We start from the raw sequence: 24,355 nt of genomic DNA on the forward strand, positions 1-24,355 counted from the left end.
GTCAGCCAGAAAATAAGTTGGGAGCAAGAAAGTCTTTTATCAAAGAGTTTCCATAGGCACTGAGTTTAAGATATCATGAAATGTCACAATTCGGATTGAACAAAGAATAATGTGTCATTCTATTGCCGAGCTAGTTTTTGTTTAATTTTCTATTGTCTTTTGAGGGGAAAAAAGCCCTAACTCTCCTGCAAAAAAACCAAAAACCTGACAAAAGACTTATGAATCTCGTTCAACATTGCTATAGCACGTTGTTTAAATTCACAGGCTTGAGCAAATGCGTTACTACTCACGAACTCTGCTTTCTTTTTTCTAGGTGCCTCCCATACTCCTTGATAAGCAGTTCTCTGAATTCACTCCGGACATTACACCCATCATTTTGGCAGCCCATACAAATAATTACGAGATAATAAAACTTTTGGTTCAGAAAGGCGTCTCGGTGCCCAGACCCCACGAGGTCCGCTGTAACTGCGTCGAATGCGTGTCCAGCTCGGATGTGGACAGTCTCCGCCACTCCCGCTCCAGACTCAACATCTACAAGGCCCTGGCCAGCCCCTCTCTCATCGCCCTGTCCAGTGAAGACCCTTTTCTCACAGCCTTTCAGTTAAGTTGGGAGCTCCAGGAACTGAGTAAGGTGGAAAATGAATTCAAGTCAGAGTATGAGGAGCTGTCACGACAGTGCAAACAATTTGCTAAGGACCTACTGGATCAGACAAGAAGTTCCCGCGAGCTGGAAATCATTCTTAATTACCGCGATGACAACAGTCTCCTAGAAGAACAAAGTGGAAATGATCTCGCGAGACTCAAATTGGCCATTAAGTACCGTCAGAAAGAGGTGAGTTTTGCCAGACTTTATCCATCAAAATGCCACAGAATTTAAATGGCAGTGAGGGAAATTGGTACCCCAAAATTAGGTTGGGGGTTTAAAGCATTTTCTGTTTAACTGTAAGTGGATGATATTTCTTGTTTGCCAGATTACGGATGATGAAACACATTGAAGAGGGGCGGTAAGTAGGTTAATAATTAGTGATGGTTTTTGACATCTGTGTTAAAATGTACACAGTTCATGGTGTGTGATGGTAAAACTAATGAATTTTAGAATCTGCACTAAGAGTTCTGGTTCTGCCATTTATAAGTTTTGCTACTTCAGAGGGTCACACAGATCTCTTTGAGTTTCGGTTTTCTCATCTGCTTAAGGGACTTTATATTTGATTTTATATATATATTTCTTTATACATATAAAATATTTTACTCACAGATGTGTAGGAAGTGTAAAATGAGTGGATGTGTGTGAAGGCTCTTAGTAAATTATAAGGTATGATCCTAATAAAATACATTATTAGAAGTTATTAATAAAGGAAAGCCTTTAGTCCAACAGCAGATGAAAATACTAAAACTTCCTTCATCTCTGGCTTAGTTTCTTGATTTGTCGGGAATGAGAAGTTAAGAAGTCAATTGCAAATTGCAGAAGAGTAATACATTTTTCATTAGATTTCCATGGATTTGAACATTAAATAAGGAAAATTCAGATCTATTACATTTATCACCTAGTGTAATTGTTGTTTCCATCACTGATTTTGAGTAAGTTCTCAAAAATCTATTTACTTCTACCTCCAGAAAATATTGGTTTTCTTTTCATTGGTGAATTATAGTAATTGTTCTAGAACAAAAGTTGGAAGAAACTATGTATGTAATATAAGATGAAAAAGAAAGAGAAAAAGAAACTTCTGAAAAAAATGTATTCATTTTTTTTTAACTTGGCCCTAAATATTCTACATTAGCACTGGCTGCTTTATCTATTGCTACTTACTAAATACTTAAGATTGAAGATACCTGAATTTGCTTCTTTGAGTTTTTCCTGTAGTTCTTTGGCCAGTTGTCATGGGAGCCTAAAAGTAATTAACAATCTTTTCCCTGAACAACAAAGGAAACAGCTTCATTCCTGTGCATTCCCACTGATTCTAAAATCACATGTACTAGTATCAACGCATTTTTTTAGGGTATTGTGTTTAAGACTCAGGGCTCTCTTTTTTTAAGGGACTAGAATAATTTTAATATGCAACTAGAAGAAATTGATGAAAAATTTCACATGATTAAAGATTGTAAAATACTAAATATGAAACTTACAAATACACCAGATAGATTTAATTGATATTTATAGGACATTCCATCCAAAAAACAGCAGATTACACTTTCTTCTCAAGTGCACATGGAACATTCTCCAGGATAGATCACATCTTGGGTCACAAATCAAGCCTCAGTAAATTTAAGAAAATTGAAATCACATCAAGCATCTTTTCTGACAACAACACTATGAGATTAGAAATGAACTACAGGGGAAAAAATGTAAAACACACAAACATATGGAGGCTAAACAATATGTTACTAAATAACCAAGAGATCACTGAAGAAATCAAAGAGGAAATCAAAAAATACCTAGAGACAAATGACAATGAAAACACGACGACCCAAAACCTATGGAATGCAGCAAAAGCAGTTCTAAGAGGGAAGTTTATAGCTATACAAGCCTACCTCAAGAAACAAGAAAAATTTCAAATAAAAAATCTAACCTTACACCTGAAGGAACTAGAGAAAGAACAGACAAAACCCAAAGTTAGCAGAAGGAAAGAAATCATAAAGATCAGAGAAGAAATAAGTGAAATAGAAACAAAGAAAACAATAGCAAAGATCAATACAATTAAAAGCTGGTTCTTTGAGAAGATAAACAAAATTGATAAACCATTAGCCAGACTCATCAAGAAAAAAAGGGAGAAGACAGAAATCAATAGAATTAGAAATGAAAAAGGAGAAGTAACAACTGACACTGCTGAAATACAAAGGATCATGAGAGATTACTACAAGCAACTCTATGCCAATAAAACGGACAACCTGGAAGAAATGGACAAATTCTTAGAAAGGTATAACCTTCCAAGACTGAGCCAGGAAGAAATAGAAAATATGAACAGACGAATCACAAGTAATGAAATTGAAACTGTGATGAAAAATCTTCCAACAAACAAAAGCCCAGGACCAGATGGCTTCTAAATGTTTGATGGAATTTGTTGAATTCCATCAAACATTTAGAGATGAGCTAACATCCATCCTTCTCAAATTCTTCCAAAAAATTGCAGAGGAAGGAACACTCCCAAACTCATTCTATGAGGCCACCATCACCCTGATACCAAAACCAGACAAAGATACTACAAAAAAAGAAAATTACAGACCAATATCACTGATGAATATAGATGCAAAAATCCTCAACAAAATACTAGCAAATGGAATCTAGCAACACATTAAAAGGATCATACACAAAGAAAAAAAAAAAAAGAAAGAAACTTACAAGTAATTGCATGCATTAGAACTGATAAAAACTTTCCATCCAAGGGTGCATACTGCAGCCACACCTTCTTTCAGGTAAATTCCTGGCCATCTAAGAACTATTGGAAAGATGTCTTTTTGTTGGTATCCAGTAACTCATCTCTGTATCATTGAAATAAAATATCCTATGAAACACATGAAGCCTGTGAAATGGATATAATCCTCTTTTCTGCTCCTAATCAGGTATGTGATGTTAGACCAATTATCCTTTAAGTTTTAGTTTTCTCACCTTTAAAATAGGAAAATACTGCCTACTTCATAGGTCAGTAGTTAAGATGAAGCATGACAATACAAGTCCAGATCTAGGCATACTTCCTGGCATATTTGTCCAGAAGAGGAGCTATCTATTATATTTAGTTATTACTGATATTATCATTGTTTTTGCTTATCCCCTCATGGACCCTCAGTATAAAAAGCTAAGTGCATTTGCTATGAAGCAAATGCAGCTTCATTATTAAATGTTTTAATATTTGTACTGAATATTTATCTAGGCCTCGTGGGTTGAACTGCACTTTTGAATTGGTAGTTTGGTATGACACATACACACTGCTAAAAATAAATTAATTAATTAATAGGAAAAATTTTAAGTTTATCCTCTTACAGTCTATTGTTATAATCATTATGCTAAACTGTTTATATTAAAAAGACATTCTCATCAAAAATGTATAAACTTTATCTCAGACCCTAGGGTTGTCCATGCTCTAATTCTTCCATTATCAGCTTTAAAAAGTAACTTAGATTATATACTACACACTTGATTTTAATTTGTCCTTCTGCCTTGCTTTTTTTTTTTTTTTGTGGTACGCGGGCCTCTCACTGTCGTGGCCTCTCCCGTTGCAGAGCACAGGCTCCGGACGCGCAGGCTCAGCGCCCATGGCTCACGGGCCCAGCCGCTCCGCGGCATGTGGGATCTTCCCAGACCGGGGCACGAACCCGTGTCCCCTGCATCGGCAGGCAGACTCTCAACCACTGTGCCACCAGGGAAGCCCTGCCTTGCATTTTTAAAATATATTTTAGGTGGTTGATTATGTATGCCCTTTGAACCTGACTGCTACATGCTACACCTCAGAATCAGGAACTGTTATCATAGCAGAGCTCATTAAAAATGCCAGACATATGGTAGGGTTTTGAAACATGAGGCTACACTGAGTGACGTAAATAATTAAGAGACTTGTAAAAGGGATAAAAACCAGCATTTCTTAAGCTTACTTTCCTCTTCCTCTGTTCTCCGGAGCACACTCATTGACCAGTTTCTGGGCCCTGCCTCTGTCCTCCAAGCAAGTGCCCACACCAGCTGTTGCTAGGCAAAGGCAAAAGACGATCAAGGCTCCCCAAGGCCTCAGCCCAGACCCCTCCCGGGGACCAAACATTTCAGCACCTGCCACTGGATAATGGATGAAGCAAATGCCTGTTCAGGACTTGTCAGCCTGGCTGACGGAACTATGACAGGTCATTAGGCATTTAATTTAACACTAGGATTTTAGAGCTTGGAATTCAATCCCCATGAGTTTCTTTACAGCTAATTAATGACATGCAACCACTTTTTCTAATTCATATCTGAAAATGATTGTTTCTTCCACAATTAAATATGAAATTGTATATGTCCACAACATGGTATAACTTCAGCCTTTTAAACTGCACTGATTAGAGTGTGATAAATGTATATCTTCCAAAACATAAAATAGCAATGTTTAACTTTAAGTTAGATATAAAACATAGCTTGTATTTGATACTGCTTTAATAAATTCAAAAAGGAAATGCTTCAGGAATTTATTTTTAAAGAGGTATATTCTTCTGTTCACCTAATAAAAATACGTTGCATCAGCAGGATAAACAACTCTTTCCAATGTAGCCTTCATTTGCCGCAGACATAAACTAAAAACATTAGGTTAGTTTGGGATTGACATGTATACACTACTATATTTAAAATAGATAACCAACAAGGACCTAGTGTATAGCAAAGGGAACTCTGCTCAATACTCTGTAATAACCTAATGGGAAAAGAATTTGAAAAGAATAGATGTATGTATATGTATAACTGAATCACTTTGCTATACACCTGAAACTAGCACAACATTGTAAATCAACTATAGTCCAATGTAATATAAAATTTTTTTAAAACATTAGGTTAATGATAGTATGTTTGAAAAATTTCATGGTGAATTAGAAACCTTCTCTTGGTCCTCCAGTGAATTATTTTTTGTATAAAACTGGTGCTTCTGACTCCATGATGATTGACAAACAAGGGTAGCAATATCAGCTCTTTTTCATTATTCAGATCTGATCATTTCATTTGTGAGTGATGAAGAACAATTTCTTTTGCTCCTTTTGCAAAAAATTCACATTTTGGGGGGCCATGCATCTTGCAGGATCTTAGTTCCAAGACCAGGGATCGAACCCGTGCCCCCTGCGGAGTCCTAACCACTGGACCTCCAGGGGATTTCCCCAAATTAACATTTAAATTTGAGGGTTATTTTCATTTAAGTCATTATTTAATGTTTCATATCTTCTCTGTCACTCATCATGAAACAAAATTAAGAGTCACCACTTTTTGAAATTATGGATTTAACAGCTTATCCCAACCCACATATTTCCTGGAAAATACAAAAACCCAATAGGTTGTCTTTTAGGACTTTATGGAACAGAAACATAATTGTTCTCAACAAAACCTAATGGTTTGAGATACAATATAAAGTATTGCTCAAGATCCCTTATAAATCATGGGAAGAAGAGGGAGCTTTTAAACTTCTCTTACCCTCATTGTTCTTCGACCATATGAGGCATATTCACATTTTTTCTCAATAAAGGTTAGTTGTTTTTTGTCTCAATTCTTGAAAACAGAAACATACAGTAAAACCCTCTAGGATGTATGATGCCTGTGCTATAATTTGGTGATTCGTGATTCTGAAGCTGAATTCAAAAGCTGTGTGTTTACAGATTGCTTCTAGGTAATATAGAACTGGGAAAGCAATCCCATAAGGTCGTATTTTTATTCTTTGGGTCACACTCTGTTCCCTTTTCCCCTTCAGCTTTAGGGAGTACTCAGTGGCATGCCCTCTGCTGCCACAGAAAAATACGAAGATACTAAGACCTGTTTCCTTTATGGTTTTTACCTTCATCTGCCCCGTTGCAAGCTCCCTGCATGTTGTAAGAAGGCCTGCTTTTCCTCATTCCAAAACACGACTTCAGTTTTAAATGTGGGGCACCATTGCTGTTTTTCTCCATGGCATTCTCTGGGCTCAGTGATTTTCCCCAGGTGGCTCTGAAACATGCAGCCCAGAACAACTTTTCGTCCTTTGCCACATTCTCCTCTAATATCAGGGCATGGGGGGAGCTGGAAATCTTGTTGGCCGCTGCTATGAAGTAAACATATGAGGAACCTAGTGGATGGGCTTAGGGAGCTCTGGCCAAGAGCTGCTCTTTGTCTCTCCAAGTGCAAGTCCACATGTGCTTGCAGGGTGTCCGTTCTACGCCAGAGACAGAGGACAGAAAAATGAGAAATCAGCAAGCCCTAGGCCAGGTTTGGATTTCTTCCAGAAGTGTCCTAGAGTCTAGAATTTTATTCTTGCTTAGGTAATACAATGAAGTTCGTGTGTGTGCGTCTGTGTGTGTGTGTGTACTGCAGTACTTAATCAAGCAGAAAATGCTGACTATAAGCTAAAAATTCCTTTGTAGCTAGATTGCACTAACGTTTTACATGCTACCTCCCTCATTTACGATGTTTTCCTCATTTTCTTTCCTCCTTCCCTCCCTGTCCTCCTTCCTTATTAGCCCCTTCACTCACTTATTTAAGAGAGCCTTTAGGGCTTCCCTGGTGGCGCAGTGGTTGAGAGTCCGCGTGCCGATGCAGGGGACACAGGTTCGTGCCCCGGTCCGGGAAGATCCCACATGCCGCGGAGCGGCTGGGCCCGTGAGCCATGGCCGCTGAGCCTGCGCGTCCGGAGCCTGTGCTCCGCAACGGGAGAGACCACAGCAGTGAGAGGCCCGCGTACCACACACACACAAAAAAGAGCCCTTACTATTTGCTACTTGCTGGTGATGCTGAAATCAAAGACAAATGCCTTACCGTCAAACAACTACCAGATTATTAGGGATGGAAGAAAAGTCAACACAACTGTCATAGTGCGGGTTACAGAGGCTGTGGCAGAGCTGCCTTCCTGGAGCCCAGGAAAATGCCTCCTAATTTGGTCTGAAGGTTTTAGGGGAGACTTCCTGAAGAAAAAGTGGCTTAATTGAGTTTCCATGGAAAACCAGGAGTCATCCAGGCAGAGAAGTTACAAAAAGTCATTACGGGAAGAAACACCATGTACAGATGCAGGGAGGCAAAAAACAGGATGGAGGATGGAGAATCCCTTCATTATTATTTTTTTAAATTAAGGTCCATCTGATTCATTTTTAAAAATTGGAGTATAGTTGATTTATAATGTTGTGTTAGTTTCAGGGGTACAGCAAAGTGATTCTGTTATACATATATATTCTTTTATATATGTATTCTTTATATATGCTTTTTCAGATTCTTTTCCATTATAGGTTATTACAGGATATTAAATATAGTTTCCTGTGCTATACAGTAGGTTCTTATTGTTTATTTTATATATAGTAGTGTGAATCTGCTAATCCCAGACTCCTGATTTATACCTTCCCCCTTCCCCTTTAGTAACCATAAATTTGATTTTTATGTCTGTGGGTCTGTTTCTATTTTGTAAATAAGTTCATTTGTGTCACGTTTTTTGGTTCCACACTAAGTGATATCACGTGATATTTGTCTGTCTCGGTCTGACTTACTTCAGTCAGTATGATCATCGCTAGGTCCATCCATGTTGCTGCAAATGGCATGATTTCATTCTTTTTTATGGCTGAGTAATATTCCATTGTATATATGTACCACATCTTCTTATCCATTCCTCTGTCAATGGACATTTAGGTTGCTTCCATGTCCTGGCTATTGTAAATACTGCTGCTATGCACATTGGGGTGCATGTGTCTTTTCAAACTATAGTTTTGTCTGATATATGCCCAGGAGTGTGACTGCTGAATCATATGGTAGCTCTATTTTTAGTTTTTTGAGGAACCTCCGTACTGTTCCCCATAGTGGCTGCACCAGTTTGCATTCCCACCAACAGTGCAAGAGGGTTCCCTTATTTCCACACCCTCTCCAGCATTTATTGTTTGTAAACTTTTTAATGATGGCCATTCTGACTGGTGTGAGGTGATACCTCATTATAGTTTTGATTTGCATTTCTCCAATAATTAGTGATGTTGAGCATCTTTTCATGTGCCTCTTGGTCATCTGTGTGTCTTCTTTGGAGAAATATCTGTTTAGGTCTTCTGCCCGTTTTTGATTGGGTTGTTTTTTTGTTTGTTTTTTTTTTTGACATTGACCTGTTATGAGCTGTTTGTATATTTTGGAAATAAGCCCTTGTCGGTCACACTGTTTGGAAATATTTTCTCCCATTCTGTAGATTGTCTTTTTGTTTTGTTTATGGTTTCCTTTGCTGTACAAAAGCTTTTAAGTTTAATGAGATCCCATTTGTTTATTTTTGCTTTTATTTCCATTACTCTAGGAGATGCATCCAAAAAAATATTGCTGTGATTTATGGCAAAGAGTGTTCTGCCTATGTTTTCCTCAAGGAGTTGTAAAGAATCCCTTCATTCTTTCTGCCCTCATTCCCACCCTGTGGCCCCTGCTTTGGCCTTTCACTCTGCCTGGCACTCATGGATGGCTTCTGTATCAGGTCTCAGTTCATATTATCACCTTCCCAGCAAACACCCAGAATACCCACCTAATCACTGTCCTCTTCCTTCACCCTTTATTCCCAGGCATTCCCTTTACATCACAATGTTGTTACAATGGCCTTTATCACAGCCCGAAAAGATTCTGTTTATTTGTGTGTTTAATTGTTTTTATCTGTCTTTCTTCACCTATATCTGTTATCTTGTCTGACTTCATTATCAGTGAAAGTCTAGTGCTTGGAATAGTGCTTAGGACATAGGAGTGCTAAATAAATGATCATAAATTAGAGGAGTGGCAGGAGCTGAGATTAGAGAAAATGACAAAGAATAGGTTGTAAAGGGATCAGCAATCCTAAGGCTCATGGCTTTCCTAAAATCTGTGAAATTTAATCATGGTTTAAATACATAAATCCATATAATCTTTATTATTTTCTCAAACTGCTGTTTCCCAGAGATGAACTCATTATCTTCCCCTTTAAGCCTGGCTTTCTTCTGTTGTCTCTGTTCAAGTATAAGGCCTTCCCAGTTACTTATGCTAGAAATCTGAGACTCATCCTTGATTATTTTATATGCATCACCTCCCAAAGTTTGATGTGGTAGATTAAAGATGGCTTCAATTGAGAGATGCCATCTAATTACCCTTTTCCTCGATCAGAGCCTGCCTTGGCTACCTGCCTGAACCAATAGAATGCAAGAGAAGTGACTTTCTGTAACATCCAAGGCTTGGTTGTAAGAAGTCTTGCAGTTTCCACTTACGCTGTCTGGCAGCGCTGAAGTGCCGTGTGAGAAGTCTGACTGTCTTAAAAAGGCCATCACACCGGAGAGGCCGTGGGTACACACTCTTGCTGATTGTCGCACCTGAGCCCAGCCTTCCAACCCTTCACTCCAGTGACAAGACTTACAAGAGAAGTGAACTTGGACCTCTTTACACTCCCACACCAGACCATCCTCTAGCTGGATACTGCTGAGTAACTTCTATTGATGCCATGTGAAACAGAAGAATCAACCAGCTGAGTCCTGCCCAAATTCCTGTTCCACTGTTATGGACTGAATGTTGTGTCCCCCTAAAATTCATCTGTTGACACCTAACCCCCAATATGATGATATTTGTAAGTGGGGCGTTTGGCAGGTGATTAGGTCAAGGGGATGGAGCCCTCATGAAAAGGATCAGTGCCCTTATACAAGAGACCCCAGAGACATCTCTAATCCTCTTACTACCATGTGAGGACACAGCAAGAAGACAGGCCCTCACCAGACACCAAATCTGTAGCATCTTGATCTTAGGCTTTCTGGCCTCCAGAACTGTGAGAAGTAAATGTTTCTTGTTTAAGCCACCAGTCTATAGTACTTTGTTAGAACAGCCTGAACTGACTAAGGCATGCACAAAATTGTGAAATATTGAATATACATTGTTGTTTTGAACCAGTAAGTTTTGGAGCGTAGATCATTGAGGTTCTTGTAAACCACCAGAGCCTGCCCATCTTATTGCCCATTATATTCCCTACTATTTCCCAAATTATTTCCTCCCTTCCAGCCTTACTCCTCCTGCCCTCTTTAATGAAGTCTTAGACTAGTGTGTCTCACCCAGTTTCCCTTCATCCTTGGCTCCAATCTCATTCCATCCAAAATCACACCACACTTCAGAATTTTTAATATGTAAACATTCCCCACAGTAAAATTTTTAATTTTTTAAGTATATTCATATTGTGGTATAACCATCACCATCATCCATCTCCAAAGCTTTTTCACCTTCCCAAACTGAAACTCTTACCCATTAAGCAGTAAGTCCACATTCACCCCTCTCCCCTGCACCTGGCAACAACCATCTGCTTTCTGTCTCTATGAGTTTGACTAATCTAGATTCCTTATATAAGTGGAATCATATACTCTCTGTCCTTTTGTGTCTGGCTTATTTCACTTGCATAGTATTTTCAAGTTTACCCATGTTGTGCACGTATCAAAATTTCATCCCTGCATGTATTTCACTGTATGTGTATATACACTGTATATACATTGTATGAATAATATTTCACTGTATGTATATACCACATTCTGTTTATCTATTAATCTATTGATGGACATTTGGGCAGTTTCCACCTCTTGGCTACTGTGAATAATGCTGCTTTATTATGTTATTTTAAAACTGTAACCTGGTTTTCTATCCCTTACTTTGTAGATCCCATAAAGTAAAACCCAGTCTCCTCAACAGGATAGATGATATCTGGGTGCTGACTTCCTGCCCAGACTCATCTCTCACCCCTTCCTGACTTTTGCTGTATGCTCAGCAATTCCAGATTGCTATTATTTCCTCTCCTGTGCTGTGATCTGTGAACGTTACCTCTGTAAACTTTCTTGTTATTTTATTACCTTGAAATACAACCATTACCTCTGGCTAGATCCTACTCCCTGTTCAAGAATGTTAAGCCTCGGCTTCAGAAAGGTCCCACATTTGCTCTCTCAGGCTGGGTTTGCACTCCCTCTTCTATGTCTGGAGCATGCACATTTACCACTTTATAATTTCCTTTTTACATTTCTTTCCCCTTCATAAGACTGTGAGCTCCTGAAGCCAAGAACTGTGCTTTTATTTTTGCTACAGTCAGCATCTGTGATGGCGCCGGCATGTGGTATATGAGCTCAACGAATGTTTTTTTCTGCCAGTCGATGCATTTTTATAACACCTTGTTAGTAGTCCTTCTAAAGGATTTTGTGTGGCACAATAACTTGATCATTGGTGAGAAGAAAGTAACAAAGCTTTGTGTGTAATTTCTGTTGATTGCCCCCCTATGTTAATGACACTGGTAAATTCTACAAGGAGAGACAAAACCAGTAGACAGCTCCCTTGGGAGTGGGGAAGGGGAGATACTACTTAAATAATATTTAGGCAAACATACCAAAAATACAATTGTTTTGTATGAGTTTGCTTTGAATTATTTTAAGTAAAGAATGAATTTTTAATAAAATAAAATGCTTTTAATAATATTGATAAATTTCCATCTTTATTCCTTATACAGATTGACTTTTATCTGTTCAAACAAGCATTGTTGAAAATATTACACACACAGCATTGATCGTGTGATTACAGTTTAGGTGCCAGGAAGCTGTAACAGCTATTAACATATAACTGAGATATTGTTGTATTGAACCTTTTTATTTTTTGTCCTTCCTGTGTACCTTCTCATGTTTTTCCATTCTGTTTCTGTTTACTGTTTTATCATTTCTTCATGGACCACCAGTTGCTAATACAACTCTGGCTGGGTCTTTGGCTCCAGAGGCAGAGTTTTGAGTTTTGCAGCTTTTTTCTGTTAAGGAAAAATAATCAATATCCCAGGACACATAAGCAGCCTTGGCTTTGAGATAAGGCCAGTAATCTAGCTTCTGTGTGGTGACGTGTGTCTTGGGTGTCTGAAAATCTTGGCAACCCATTTCGGAAAGGGCAATGAGTGAATATGCAAGAAAGTCTGTTATCCAAGGATACTGGAGAATGGAGAGATATAAAAATAATGCTAATAACATTCCATATAGTTGAATTTTAAGTGGCAACATTTTTTTTGTTTAAAATATCATCAGTTCATATGAGAATCATTGGCTGAAAATGTACAATGTTATGTATTATCTCTTTTTTAAACAAAATTCACAGAACATAAACTTTTCTTTATAATTCAGAGCTTTGGAATGAACCTCAGTTACTGTACTCTATGATCTAGTTGTAAGTTTAGGATTTTTAAAAATGCTGATATGAATAGCTATTTAGGCCTATATAAAAGTATAGCAGAAATCTGCCCTTTACATAGTTTTGCAATCTCTCTCCTCAGGATGAGACTTCCAGCTATCAGTTCTGGAGAGTGTTGATTCAGCTGCCTTTTTATATTTATTTATTTTAATCAATTTCATACTAAGCAACCCAATAACCACTCCAGGTAGAAAGAAGTGTTGGAAAACATAGTCATAACTGTCTCAGGGCTTGAGGACGCCTCCATAAATATGATGCGTAAGATTGAATGCCTTAATACTGTGACATTATTCAACTTCTTTGAGAAGGAGAAAATAACAGCCTTATTGCTCAGCTTGTCAAGCCCAAAGCCAAGAACAGAACCCGCTTTCTCTCTACCAGGAATGGCTTGTATCTGGAATCCTCTTTCCTCCTAAGATCCGTGGTAGATACTTGCATTGTGTTTTAGTGGCTGCTTTAAGAATCGCAATATATACCTTTATTAGTTTTCTCTTGCTGCTTGTATAGTAGCTCAAAACACCACAGATGTCTATGTACAGTTCTATATGTCAAATCTGACACAGGTCTCATGGGCTAACACTGAGTATTGGCAAGCCTCATTCATTCTGGAAGCTCCAGTTGAGACTCAGTTTCCTTGCCGTTTCCAGCTTCTAGAGGCTTTCCACATTCCGTGGCTCATGACCGTCTTTTTCTATCTCTAAGATCAGCAATAGCAAAAGGTTTAGTCCTCCCCATGAGCATCACTCTGGCCTCCTCTTCTACCCCCACTTTTCATCTTTTAAAGACCCTCTGACTACATTGGGCGCCCCTGGATAATCCCGGATAATTTCCCAATTTTAAGGTTAGCTGATTAGCGATCTTAATAACCATCGTCCTTGCCGTGGAACATAACATATTTACAAGTTCTGGGACTGAGGATGTGGACATCTTTGGGGGGCCATTCTTACGTCTACTACAATGCCTTTAATTTTTCACCATCTGTTTAGAGTTCATATTGTATAATTTCATGTAAAATGTGGAAGCTTTGCCCCAGAACAGGCTCATTTACCCCATACAACTGACCTTGATGCTCTAGTTACATAAAGATTCCATACATTACAAACCTCACAAGACAGTATTTTAATTTTTGCCTTAAATATTGGCATGTACATTGTTTAAATCATCAGAAACAAATTTGTTTTTTTATCTGACTATTTGCCTTTTATGTTTTTCATTCCTTCCTGACGATCTGAGTTTTCCTGTGGAATCATTTCCTTTCAACCAGAAGAATTCTCTTTTGCATATTTACCAACTGATATTCCTGGTTTTCTTTTATGTGAAAATGTCTTTGTTTCTCCTTCATCCTTGAAGAAGGTTTTTGCCGATTAGAGACTTCTGCATTGACAGTTTTTGCCTTTCTCTTTCAGGCTTTTTATTGGCCTCCATAATTTCTGATGAAAAGGCAGCAATAATTTTAATTGCTGTTTCCCTCTATGTAATGTGCCTTTGTTTTCAGGCAACTTTTAAGATTGCCTTATTATTCTTTACTTTTTAGAAATTTGAATATCATGTACCCTAGCATGGTTTTCTCCATTTTTATCCTGTTTGAGGTTTTCTGAGCTTCTTAAATCTGTAAATTGATTTCCTTCACCAATTTGGGGAAAATGTAGGCTGTTATCTTCAAATATCCTTTTGCTGACTCATCCTCTTTCTCTTATTCTTCTGAGGCTTCAATGATACCTTTTGATATTGTTCCACAGATTCTTGAGGTTGTATTCATTCCTTTCATTTTTTTTCTTTTTCTTTCTTCAGATGGGATCATTTCTATTGATTTTTCATCACATTGACTTACTCTTTCCTCTGTCATCTCCATTTTACTGTAATGTCCATTCAGTAATATTTTTAAATTTTAGATATTTTATTTTTCAGCTCTAGGCTTTCCACTTGGCTTTTATATAGTTTCTCTTTCTCTGCTGAGAGTTATGTTTTTATTTATTTTGACCATATATTTCTTTGCCTTCTGGAGCAGATTAACAATAGGTGCTCTAAAGTCCTTGTCTGCTAGTTTGCCATGTGAATTATCCAGGGGTCAGCCTTCACTGATGGTCTTTTCTCTTGAGAATGGGTCACATTTCCTTGGTTCTTTTTATATGGAGAAATCTTGCACTGTATCCTGGATATTGTGAAAGTTGTATTGTGAAGACTCTAGATCCTGTTATGATCATTTAACTGTTTTTTTTTTAAATTTAGAAACCAATTTCCTTAAATCTTACGTCAGTTCTTCGTCCAGCCACTTTAGTGAGGCAGTCTGCAGTCTGCCCTACACATGCATAGTTCAGGGTTCTACACAGAATTTAGGAATCCTAATCCCTGGTTCTCTCCTTTCTGGAATTTGCTCTTCAATTTCCATCAGCTCTGGTTGCCCTAGACACTGTCATCTATTTCTTCAGGCTAGAATAATTCAGATTTCTTCAAAGTCTTTGCCACTCCATATTATACCACAGTGGTGATAAATATATGATAGATAGATGATAGATAGATAGATAATAGACAGATAGACCCACTTCACTTTCCTGGTCCTTTCTTCCAAGTTTTGACTCTTCCAGAATCTGTCTGTATTTTTTTTTTCATTTTTCAGAACTGTAGGCTAGTTTTTCATGGTATTTTATGAAAGTTATAGTTCATTTTTAAGAGGGTTGGTCTATGTATTAGTCTGCTAGGGCTGCCATAACAATGTACTACAGATGGTAAAAACAACTTAATTTTCTCACAAACTCTGGAGGCTAGAAGTCTGAGATCAAACTGTCAACAAAACTGGGGTGTTTTTGAGACCTCTCTCCTTGGCTTGTAGATGACTGTCTTCTCTCTCTGTCTTCACATGGTCTCCCCTCTTACCTCATTTAACTTTATTACTTCTTTGAAAACACTATCTCCAAACAGTCATATTTTGAGTTACTGCAGTTTAGGATTTTAACATATGAATCTTAAGCATCTTGAACACAGGTTAGCTCACAACAGTATATAAGGAAAATTTTCAGCCATACCAGAACTTAAACTTACCCATGGCTATTAGGGATATTGGACAAGATACATGTTTCCTCTGAATTCTAATTTAGTCTCAGACTCCTGCTCAGTATATGTTCCAGGCCCCCATTACTAATAAACTTGTGTTGGCATGCAAGATAAAATATATTTTCCATCCCTGTTCCAACATACTCACAACATCTACAATGTCAACTAGAATGTTAATTTCTAAAATTAAGTCTTTATTGCTACCTAAATGCAACCTATACTAACTCATAAATATCAATATAACAAACATGAGTGTTTTCTCTCCATTATGCCTCATGTCCAATAACCAACTTTTGTTGAATTTTTCTTCATAATATCTCTCGGATCTGTCCCTGCCTCTGAACTGAAGCATCAGACATGGAATTTCATTGCTCACTGTTCTCTATCTAAAACTTTCCAGTGGCTCTCCAATTTCACTCTGAATATAGCCAAAATCTTTACAGTGCTCTCTGAGTTTGAAAACCAAGTTCTTACTATTTTATTAACTATATCACATACTTCTGTATTATGTGTCATTTGTTTTGTTTGTTTTGTTGCCTATTTCCTCTGACAGAACGGAAACTACACCAAGACCGTTTTTCATTTGTGTTCATTGCAAAATCTTAGAGTTTAGAATACAACCTAGATTCTGATAGATGGCTAAACATATTTGTTGAATTAATCTGAATGAATGTATTATTTGCTTTCCCATTATTCTTTCTCTTATTGCAATGATGTTATTGGAAAACAATAACTCAGAAAAAAGAATACCAACAAAATACAAGATGTTAACCATATTTTTTAAGACAACTGATCATATGTTTAGAAACCCTTTCTTTAAGCCTTTGTGAGTCTTTATATTAGTGACACTGCTTTATATTTCATTATGATGGGAAACATCTTAAATCTGAACTATTTTACCATCTTTTAACATAATAGTAATGAACCAATAGTATTCAAAATAAATATTTAAATACTTTGTAAAACAGAAGTAGTACTCTGTTCTAAAACTATTTTCTGACACTTTCATCTATTAGCTGTTCATTTTTTTGTGAAAGACTCCAGTATAAACTGTGTTAAATCTCTAAATTATGGTAATTCACTGATGAGGACGAAATTCTACTAACAATTTTGAAAATTGTTCCGGAACCTATGTCTCTCTCTTATAGCTCCCTGAAAAACATGGTGAAATATGAAATATTGTCATAGAAATAAGCTTTTATCTACTGAGCAGCCTAGTTCTGATTTTTTCCCACCTATATGTATTATTTTACCATTACCATACATCACCATGTCAGAGTTAAAGTGTGCATCTGTGTATAAACATAAATTCTGTCTATTCAGTCTATATTTTACCATTCTCTCTTACTGTAGTCTTCTATATGAACCTAAAAATAATTTTTAAAAACCCCCACAAAACTTAGATGTACCCAAGAGAAACAGCTATGAGGAAAATAAACTCACAGAGGACAATTTAAAAATAATTTTTTTCCAGCTTCCTAGTTTAAAAATAGCATGCTTGTTGAGATGTGTAACAATTAAAAATAGCTCTTAAGTAGAGAGACTGTGTTTTTTTAAGATCTGTTTATCTGACTTTTCATGTCAAAAATATTTAAGAATCAAAGTTTATATTTCACCAGTAATGTCTTTAAAGTCCTCAGGGTAAACCCCACACACACGTCCCACCACATACACACAGTATTAACTACTTCCTGGATATGCTAGATAGATTCAGAGTTCATATTAATCACTTTTTAAACACGCTATATAGGTTCAGAGTTCAACTTTATTTTGAAAAAGAATAAATCAGTTTTGAAGTTTTCTTATATAAAACTTGGCTAGAAACTCAAAGCCAGTGAACTGTAAGCATGGTTCACGAACTATTCCTTGTTGGCAAGTGTATCGTAAAGAGAGCCTTGCTTGAAGAATGCTGGTATGAAGTAGAAGTATACATTTAAATGAATAGCTTGAAGAGAATGGATTTGTAATTTTAGGATTCAAAGTTTAATTGAAAAATTAGTTTAAATTGAGTAACTTAGAGGCTTTGCTAGGAATTTTTAGTAGTAACATAGAAATGTATCTCTACACTCCTTAGGAAAACTACTAACATAATCAAATACATTCACCAATTTAACTTCTTTCCAGTTCTTTTTCTCCCATATCAGGAAGTACCCACTCTTTAATGAACTTGTTCATCTTCCTACTTGTAATTCTTATATTTTTTTAATATGTAACATCTCCGTAGACCTTTAGGGTAAAATGATAGCCCAAGCAATTGCCTCATCTAGGAGACTATACAAGAAGTCACAGCAAACACAGAAGGTACTTTCTCTTGGAAAAAAAATTAAAATTTGTTTTTCATAGTATTTGTTCTCTGCTTTTGATTTGCAGCTAAAAGAGAAAAAATGTTTTCATGTTCTTCTTAATCTTAAAAATACACACAAACATATAAAAACAATATGTTTAATTCCAGCAAAGGTTTATCAAGTCTAGAAGTTCTTAAGAACACGCCATAAGCCTATATGTAAAAAATTAATAGGAAGCCTAGGGCTTGACCTTGGCTCCTGAGAAGGATCGGGACGCCGAGGCACATTCCCACAGTTCCTCTGAGTCATTTGCTGTGTCGTTCATAGGTTGGCAAGGATAGTTCCTAGTCAACAATTCAATTCCGGCCACTGTCAAACCTCCATATACAGTTATAGGAGAAGAAAGATAGACAGTTTCTCATATTTGCCAATTCTGAATAATTACCAAGATCACATTTCAATCAGCAGATTTCTCAGGAGTTTTTTGTGTCAAAACTGCCTATGATGTTATGATCCAGTGAATAATAATTTATTATAAGGTCAAATGCAATGCCTGGAGTAAGTAACACATGATCCAATTTAGTAAACCCACTTCTCTCTTTGCAGAGTTGCAAGTGAATACAGAAATACTTGCAAATTGCTTTGAGCTGTGTAATGCCTCAATGCAGACATGTGCATAGGTAAGGGAAGACAAGACAAAGGAAAGAAGTAATCATATTTTTGCACCTGGTACTATGATAAGCACTTCTTAGACTCTGTTTCATTTTATTCTTCAAAAAACATGGCCGCTATTTGTATAATCTTCATTTTAAAGACAGGTCTTTCTGGTTCTGGAGCCTACACACTTAATATAGTACCACATTATTATTATCTATGAAACAAAAGATTTCTGTATTCATTTGCTCCTTATTCAACCCTAGCTAAAAGGATTTACCTTGTTGATTTCCTTATAGGTCTGTATATTGGCACCGGTGATATGCATGTCTAGCCTGCAAATGGCATGTCTCTCTCAGCTTTGACGTCAGGTGGCTCACACTATACCATCCAGCCATATTCAGGTGTAGGTCCCAGGAAGATGGTGGACAAATCTGAAAGTTAAGCATAGACAAGAGCTTCCACGTTCAGGCCATGAGACTCCTGTAAATTCATTAGGACACTGAGAACTATTTTAGGGGAGGAGAGATAAGAATCACATTGCTTTCATTCATGTATTTATGCATGTATACATGTAGTTATTTATCATCCACTAAACAAACGTTATTGGTGCACCTACACAGGCCAGGCATTGTTAGGCATCGGAAATGCAGAGGTGAGTATGACAAGTATAGTTCTGGCCCTTACATACCCCTAAGTAGTCTAGTGGAAGAGAATGATATGAAAAAGAATTACCCAAATAAGTGTATGAGGGCAGTCTTTGAAAAGTATAATGAAGGAGCATATTGGTGGGTATATAACCACACCAGCAGGCAGTCTGAACTAGTCTAGATGTTCCAGACAGACTGAATGAGAAATGGGAGATAAAGAGGTACAGGTGTGGGGTGGGCAGGGGTTGGGGGTATGGATAGAATTGCAGACCAAGCAAGCATCATCTGGGACAATTCTGTGGGGATGGAGACACCAGAGGGACCGGAGCACAGACAACCATAGGGCGAGCAGTTTGCAAAGCCCTGTGGAGTGGTGGGGCAGCAACCTGAACAGCCATATCCTCGTTAAGGACGTGTTTTCATCTTAAAAGAGGCAAGAAGTTTTTAAAAGGCTTTAAGCAGGGAAGTGGCATGATTAAATGTGTGTTTGAAAAGATCTCTTTAGATGCCATGTTTAGAATAGAGTGGGGAAAATAATTGAAGTGTTTCAGATAAGACATGATGGTAGCTTGGGCTAAGTGGTAAGAGGAGAGAGTGAGAAATAGACACGTAGGGAAAACAGTCGTACTTCGCAGTGATTGCTTGAATCCTTGGAGCTAGGGAAAAGGATGCATAGGGATGAACCCAGACGCTTCCTATATAAGTGTTGAAATTGAAGTGAGGGATGCACAGATTCTTATTAAATGTGGTCACTGCTTGGTTACTGCATTCATCTTCTCATCTTCCTGAGCACAGCTCTCATTTAAAAGAGAAAATTACCCCTTTTACCCTTAGGATCAATAAGTGATTGCCCTCCTTGACCTTCTAGAATTTCTGCCCTGTCTGGAAAGCTTGATAATAGCTAAACTACAAAACAAAGCACCCAAGGATTTTTTTTTTCTTCTGTCTGGCTTCTCTTCTTTTATTCCCCCTGATTATATACATCCAAACTACTACATCTCATCCCACATAAAATGACTCTTCTCCCTCAATCCTTTAACTTTGAGAAATTCTTTTAGTTCCATTTAGAAAACATCAAGTAAGATTTAAGAGGCTAGGCAGTGGAAATACTCATTTCTCTTTGGAGGGATTATGTTTTTTCTTTCAAGGTTATTAGTTATCTAGAGCATGAGAAACGGCATCTGCAACAATCCCAGGGACTCAGAAGATTAAGAAAAAGAAATGAAAAGTCCTCTTGACCACAAAGTCGGTACTTTGGAACCGAACGCTTAGTTTTATTTCATTCAATTTTTAGAACTTGCTTAAACCACTATTATTGACTTGATATCTTTCATTGTCTACATAAAAGAATGCAAAATGGCAGAAGGTGATGGTAGATCGCTACCATCTCACTGCCGCTATCCGAAGTCTATAACTACTGAGCTGGGATTATAGATCTGCAACTTTGACTTCATTCGGGGGTTGACTTGAATCCTGAGCTACTGCCCCTCACCCTGCATTCCAGTCAGCACCACACCTGATAGGGAACTACCTTTGCCTCTGCCGTTAACTAGTTTTGTGGCTCTGGAAAATTCATCTGACCTCCCTGGACCTCAGTTTCCTGGTTGTAAAGCCAAGAGGTGAGGCTTGATGATTTTTGAAGTACCTTCCACTTAACTTTCTAAGAAAGACAAATCTTGGTATGTCTGACACAGAGTGTGTGTATGTGAACCGGTGTATTTGCTTTTTATCCAACTTTTTCAATCTTGTGCCTCATAAATGTTACAAAACAAACCTCACGTATTTCTTTCTCCTTTGAGAAATAAAAGCAGATAAATAATAAGCCAGGTATTTACAGTTATAAGATCCCGGACATTTGAGATGTCTGTTAATTTGCCCCTATCTTATCCATTTTGGCCTGTCACCCATCTCTAGACTTACCTCCTCCAGGGCCCTTAGGGTCCCCAAATGTCCCTTTGGCAGGACCTCTCCCAGGCCGACCCAGTGAGGAAGTGCTCCCAAATCAAAACTGAGCAGCCCACCCATGCTCGTAAAGATAATCTCAGCAAGGAGGAAAGTAATCTGATTTCCTGATAAAAAATGTGACGTTTCAAAGATGGCACTGACTGATAGGCTGGACTACCCCAGTGTTATTTACGTGTTCAAATAGGAACAACGAACACCAGTGGATTGCTTATTGATCGGGTGCCCATGAGAAATGAGTGGGAGCCGTCGGGCCATCTCGTTGCCTAGGCGGGGTTGTCTGCCTCCAAAGTATATCCTCAGAACAGAGGTCTGTGACTGGGTGCTCCACTCTGAAATCTTACTGAGCCGCATCATTCAATTCCTTTTTAGCACTGCAAGGAACAGACACTATACAGAGGAGAGAGGAGTGCAAATCCTCTGCACCACATAGCACTGGGGGGTGGGGGAGAAGATGTGCAGAAATCATTAAATACAGTTGACTACCTGCTTGTCGCCCTTTGGAGAGAAGGTCTGTCAGGGAAATAGGTACAGTCACTGTCTTCTAGAATAGACTTTTTATTAAGAGCTGCTGAAACAACAAGATTACTGCTCTCTGCATTCAGTACTCAGTGATCCTCTGTTGTTTTTTTTTTTAATTTCAAAAGCTATCTGTTAGTCTATAATTTGAAAAAACTAGACCTCTGTTGTCAGTACGTAGCCACTAGCTACATGAGGCAGTTAAGCACCTGAAATGTAGTTTGTCCAAACTGAAGTAGGATCCAAGTGTCAGATGCATCCCAGATTTCAAGTCCTATAAAGAAGGCTACTCATCAGCTGAAGATTTTTCTAACAGGAGATGGGACAAATAACATGACTGGTAAGCAGAATGTATACATCGAATAGTATATATATATATATATTTTTTGTGGTACGCGGGCCTCTCACTGTTGTGGCCTCTCCCGTTGCGGAGCACAGGCTCCGGACGTGCAGGCTCAGCGGCCATGGCTCACGGGCCCAGCCGCTCTGCGCGGCATGTGGGATCTTCCCAGACCGGGACACGAACCCGTGTCCCCTGCATCGGCAGGCAGACTCTCAATCACTGCGCCACCAGGGAAGCCCCCGAATAGTATATTTTGCTAGGAAATAATCATCTGGTATTTATATTTCTAAGCGTATCCTTCTCTTTGATGCAAAAACAAATAGTTTTCACACCAAAGCTATCAAATTAATTCTACTATAGTTGAAAATTAAGGAGAAATTTTTTTTTTTTTGGCAGTCTGTGGGCCTCTCACTGTTGTGGCCTCTCCTGTTGCGGAGCACAGGCTCCGAACGTGCAGGCTCAACGGCCATGGCTCACGGGCCTAGCTGCTCCGCGGCATGTGGGATCTTCCCGGACCGGGGCACGAACCCGTGTCCTCTGCATCGGCAGGCGGACTCGCAACCACTGCGCCACCAGGGAAGCCCAGAAGGAGAAAATTTTATAAACTACTTTTTTCTTGGTGGTAGGGGTAGTACTTATCTTCTCAAAATCTGAAAAACTTAAATAAGAAGCTCCTTCTAAAACTCAAACCAGTAGCCAAAAAAGAAAAGTTTTGTGCATTTTTTGATTAACTTTATTCTTCAAGCACTGCCTATTAAAATACAGTCACAATCAACACTTAGGCACAAGTCTTATGCGTGAGCCGGGGATCAGTGTCTTATCTCAATGTTTACATAAACCAGGAGAGTAGAAATCTCATAATCCAGCAAGAGTTAGAAATCGGTAATTAGTTTGTAACAGAATTAAAGTAAGTCGTTCCTTTTCCATATATCATGATCATTTTTATTTACTGAGAAAATAATTTTCTTCCTAATTCTTAGGACAGAGTAGAAAAGTCAGTTACATACTGTGCTATAGACTTTGACTTCCTTTAGAAGGAAGGTTGTATTGTTTGCCCTTTTTTCTTTAGCCTTCAGCCATATGTTTAGACTCAGCCTCTCCTTCCATGCTACACAGCAGCATGAAAGCCATAAAATAACCTAGACACAATTTTGAAAGCAGTGGATAAAGTCAATCTTTCTACTGTTGCCATTCATATATTTACTCATTCATTCTAAAACTATGTCTCAAGAATCATCTTGGTACCAGAAAGTCTGCAAAGCATTATAGATACAGAAATAAATAGTATCAAGTTGGTATGGAGGTATACAGAGATAAATATACCAATTTCTATTGGATGTAAGGAGTTAACTATATTAGGTATTATAGTTGACACTGATATAAAAATATATATAGAAAGCCCACCACTATGAAGGGTGATCCTGGACTGCTTTCTCAGAATGAATCCTGGCCAGAGAAGAAGACGACAGGGTGGTGACTGCAGTGGTTGAAGGAGGATGTTGCGTTTGGGACAGAGGATTTCCGGAACTTGAGTATCTATGTGAAAGGAGGAAAAGTGAATGATGAAAGAGGATGTAATTTTTCACTCTTCAGTTGCTTCACAAAGTTTTGCCTTTGTCACTTATATAGTAATTCTACAGTGATTATTATCAATAATATTATTGTTAAATATTAATTCCATACTCTTCACAAGGATAAGCCTATCTGTTTTTTTGGGGGGGTTTATTTCTTTATTTACTTTTTGTATTTGACATCTCTCTAATGTAATTGGCAGATCCTTGTGATGTTCTGAATTCCTTTCAAATCTGGGTATTGGGCAGTGTCTGGACACTGGCATTTAGTACCAGAAGATGTTATCACCTCTTAGATAATGAGTGAATGTTCCAGATCTCCAACTCAAAAATATTCTCGATCTTTAAACATCTAGCCACCTTTTGAGGCCAAGACTGCAGTGACACTGTGGAAAACGGTCTCAAAAGAGACTCCCCATGATTCCCTGCCCGGTGTTTCCTGCCTCCACAGTGTCCTGGGGTGGAAAATTTTGCCTTGGACT

At 38.0% G+C, this 24,355-nt stretch overlaps 1 protein-coding gene and 1 long non-coding RNA gene across 3 annotated transcripts in view; one reads left to right on the forward strand and one right to left on the reverse strand.

Annotated features, from left to right (window-relative positions):
* Window positions 1–24,355, forward strand: part of TRPC4 (transient receptor potential cation channel subfamily C member 4) — a 161,869-nt gene that overhangs the window by 73,814 nt on the left and 63,700 nt on the right. For both annotated transcript variants that reach the window (XM_067713290.1, XM_067713289.1), the window contains exon 3: window positions 314–832. In XM_067713290.1, the coding sequence (XP_067569391.1) occupies window positions 314–832 (519 nt within the window). The remainder of the gene's footprint in view (window positions 1–313; window positions 833–24,355) is intronic.
* Window positions 1–24,355, reverse strand: part of LOC137211155 (uncharacterized) — a 50,027-nt gene that overhangs the window by 17,573 nt on the left and 8,099 nt on the right. Inside the window, exons 2-3 of the long non-coding RNA XR_010936926.1 lie at window positions 23,707–23,838; window positions 19,109–19,262 (exon numbers count right to left, since the gene is read on the reverse strand). This is a non-coding gene — a long non-coding RNA (uncharacterized lncRNA). The remainder of the gene's footprint in view (window positions 1–19,108; window positions 19,263–23,706; window positions 23,839–24,355) is intronic.

The sequence above is a fragment of the Pseudorca crassidens genome, chromosome 18 (assembly GCF_039906515.1).
Source record: "Pseudorca crassidens isolate mPseCra1 chromosome 18, mPseCra1.hap1, whole genome shotgun sequence".
NCBI lineage: Eukaryota > Metazoa > Chordata > Mammalia > Artiodactyla > Delphinidae > Pseudorca > Pseudorca crassidens.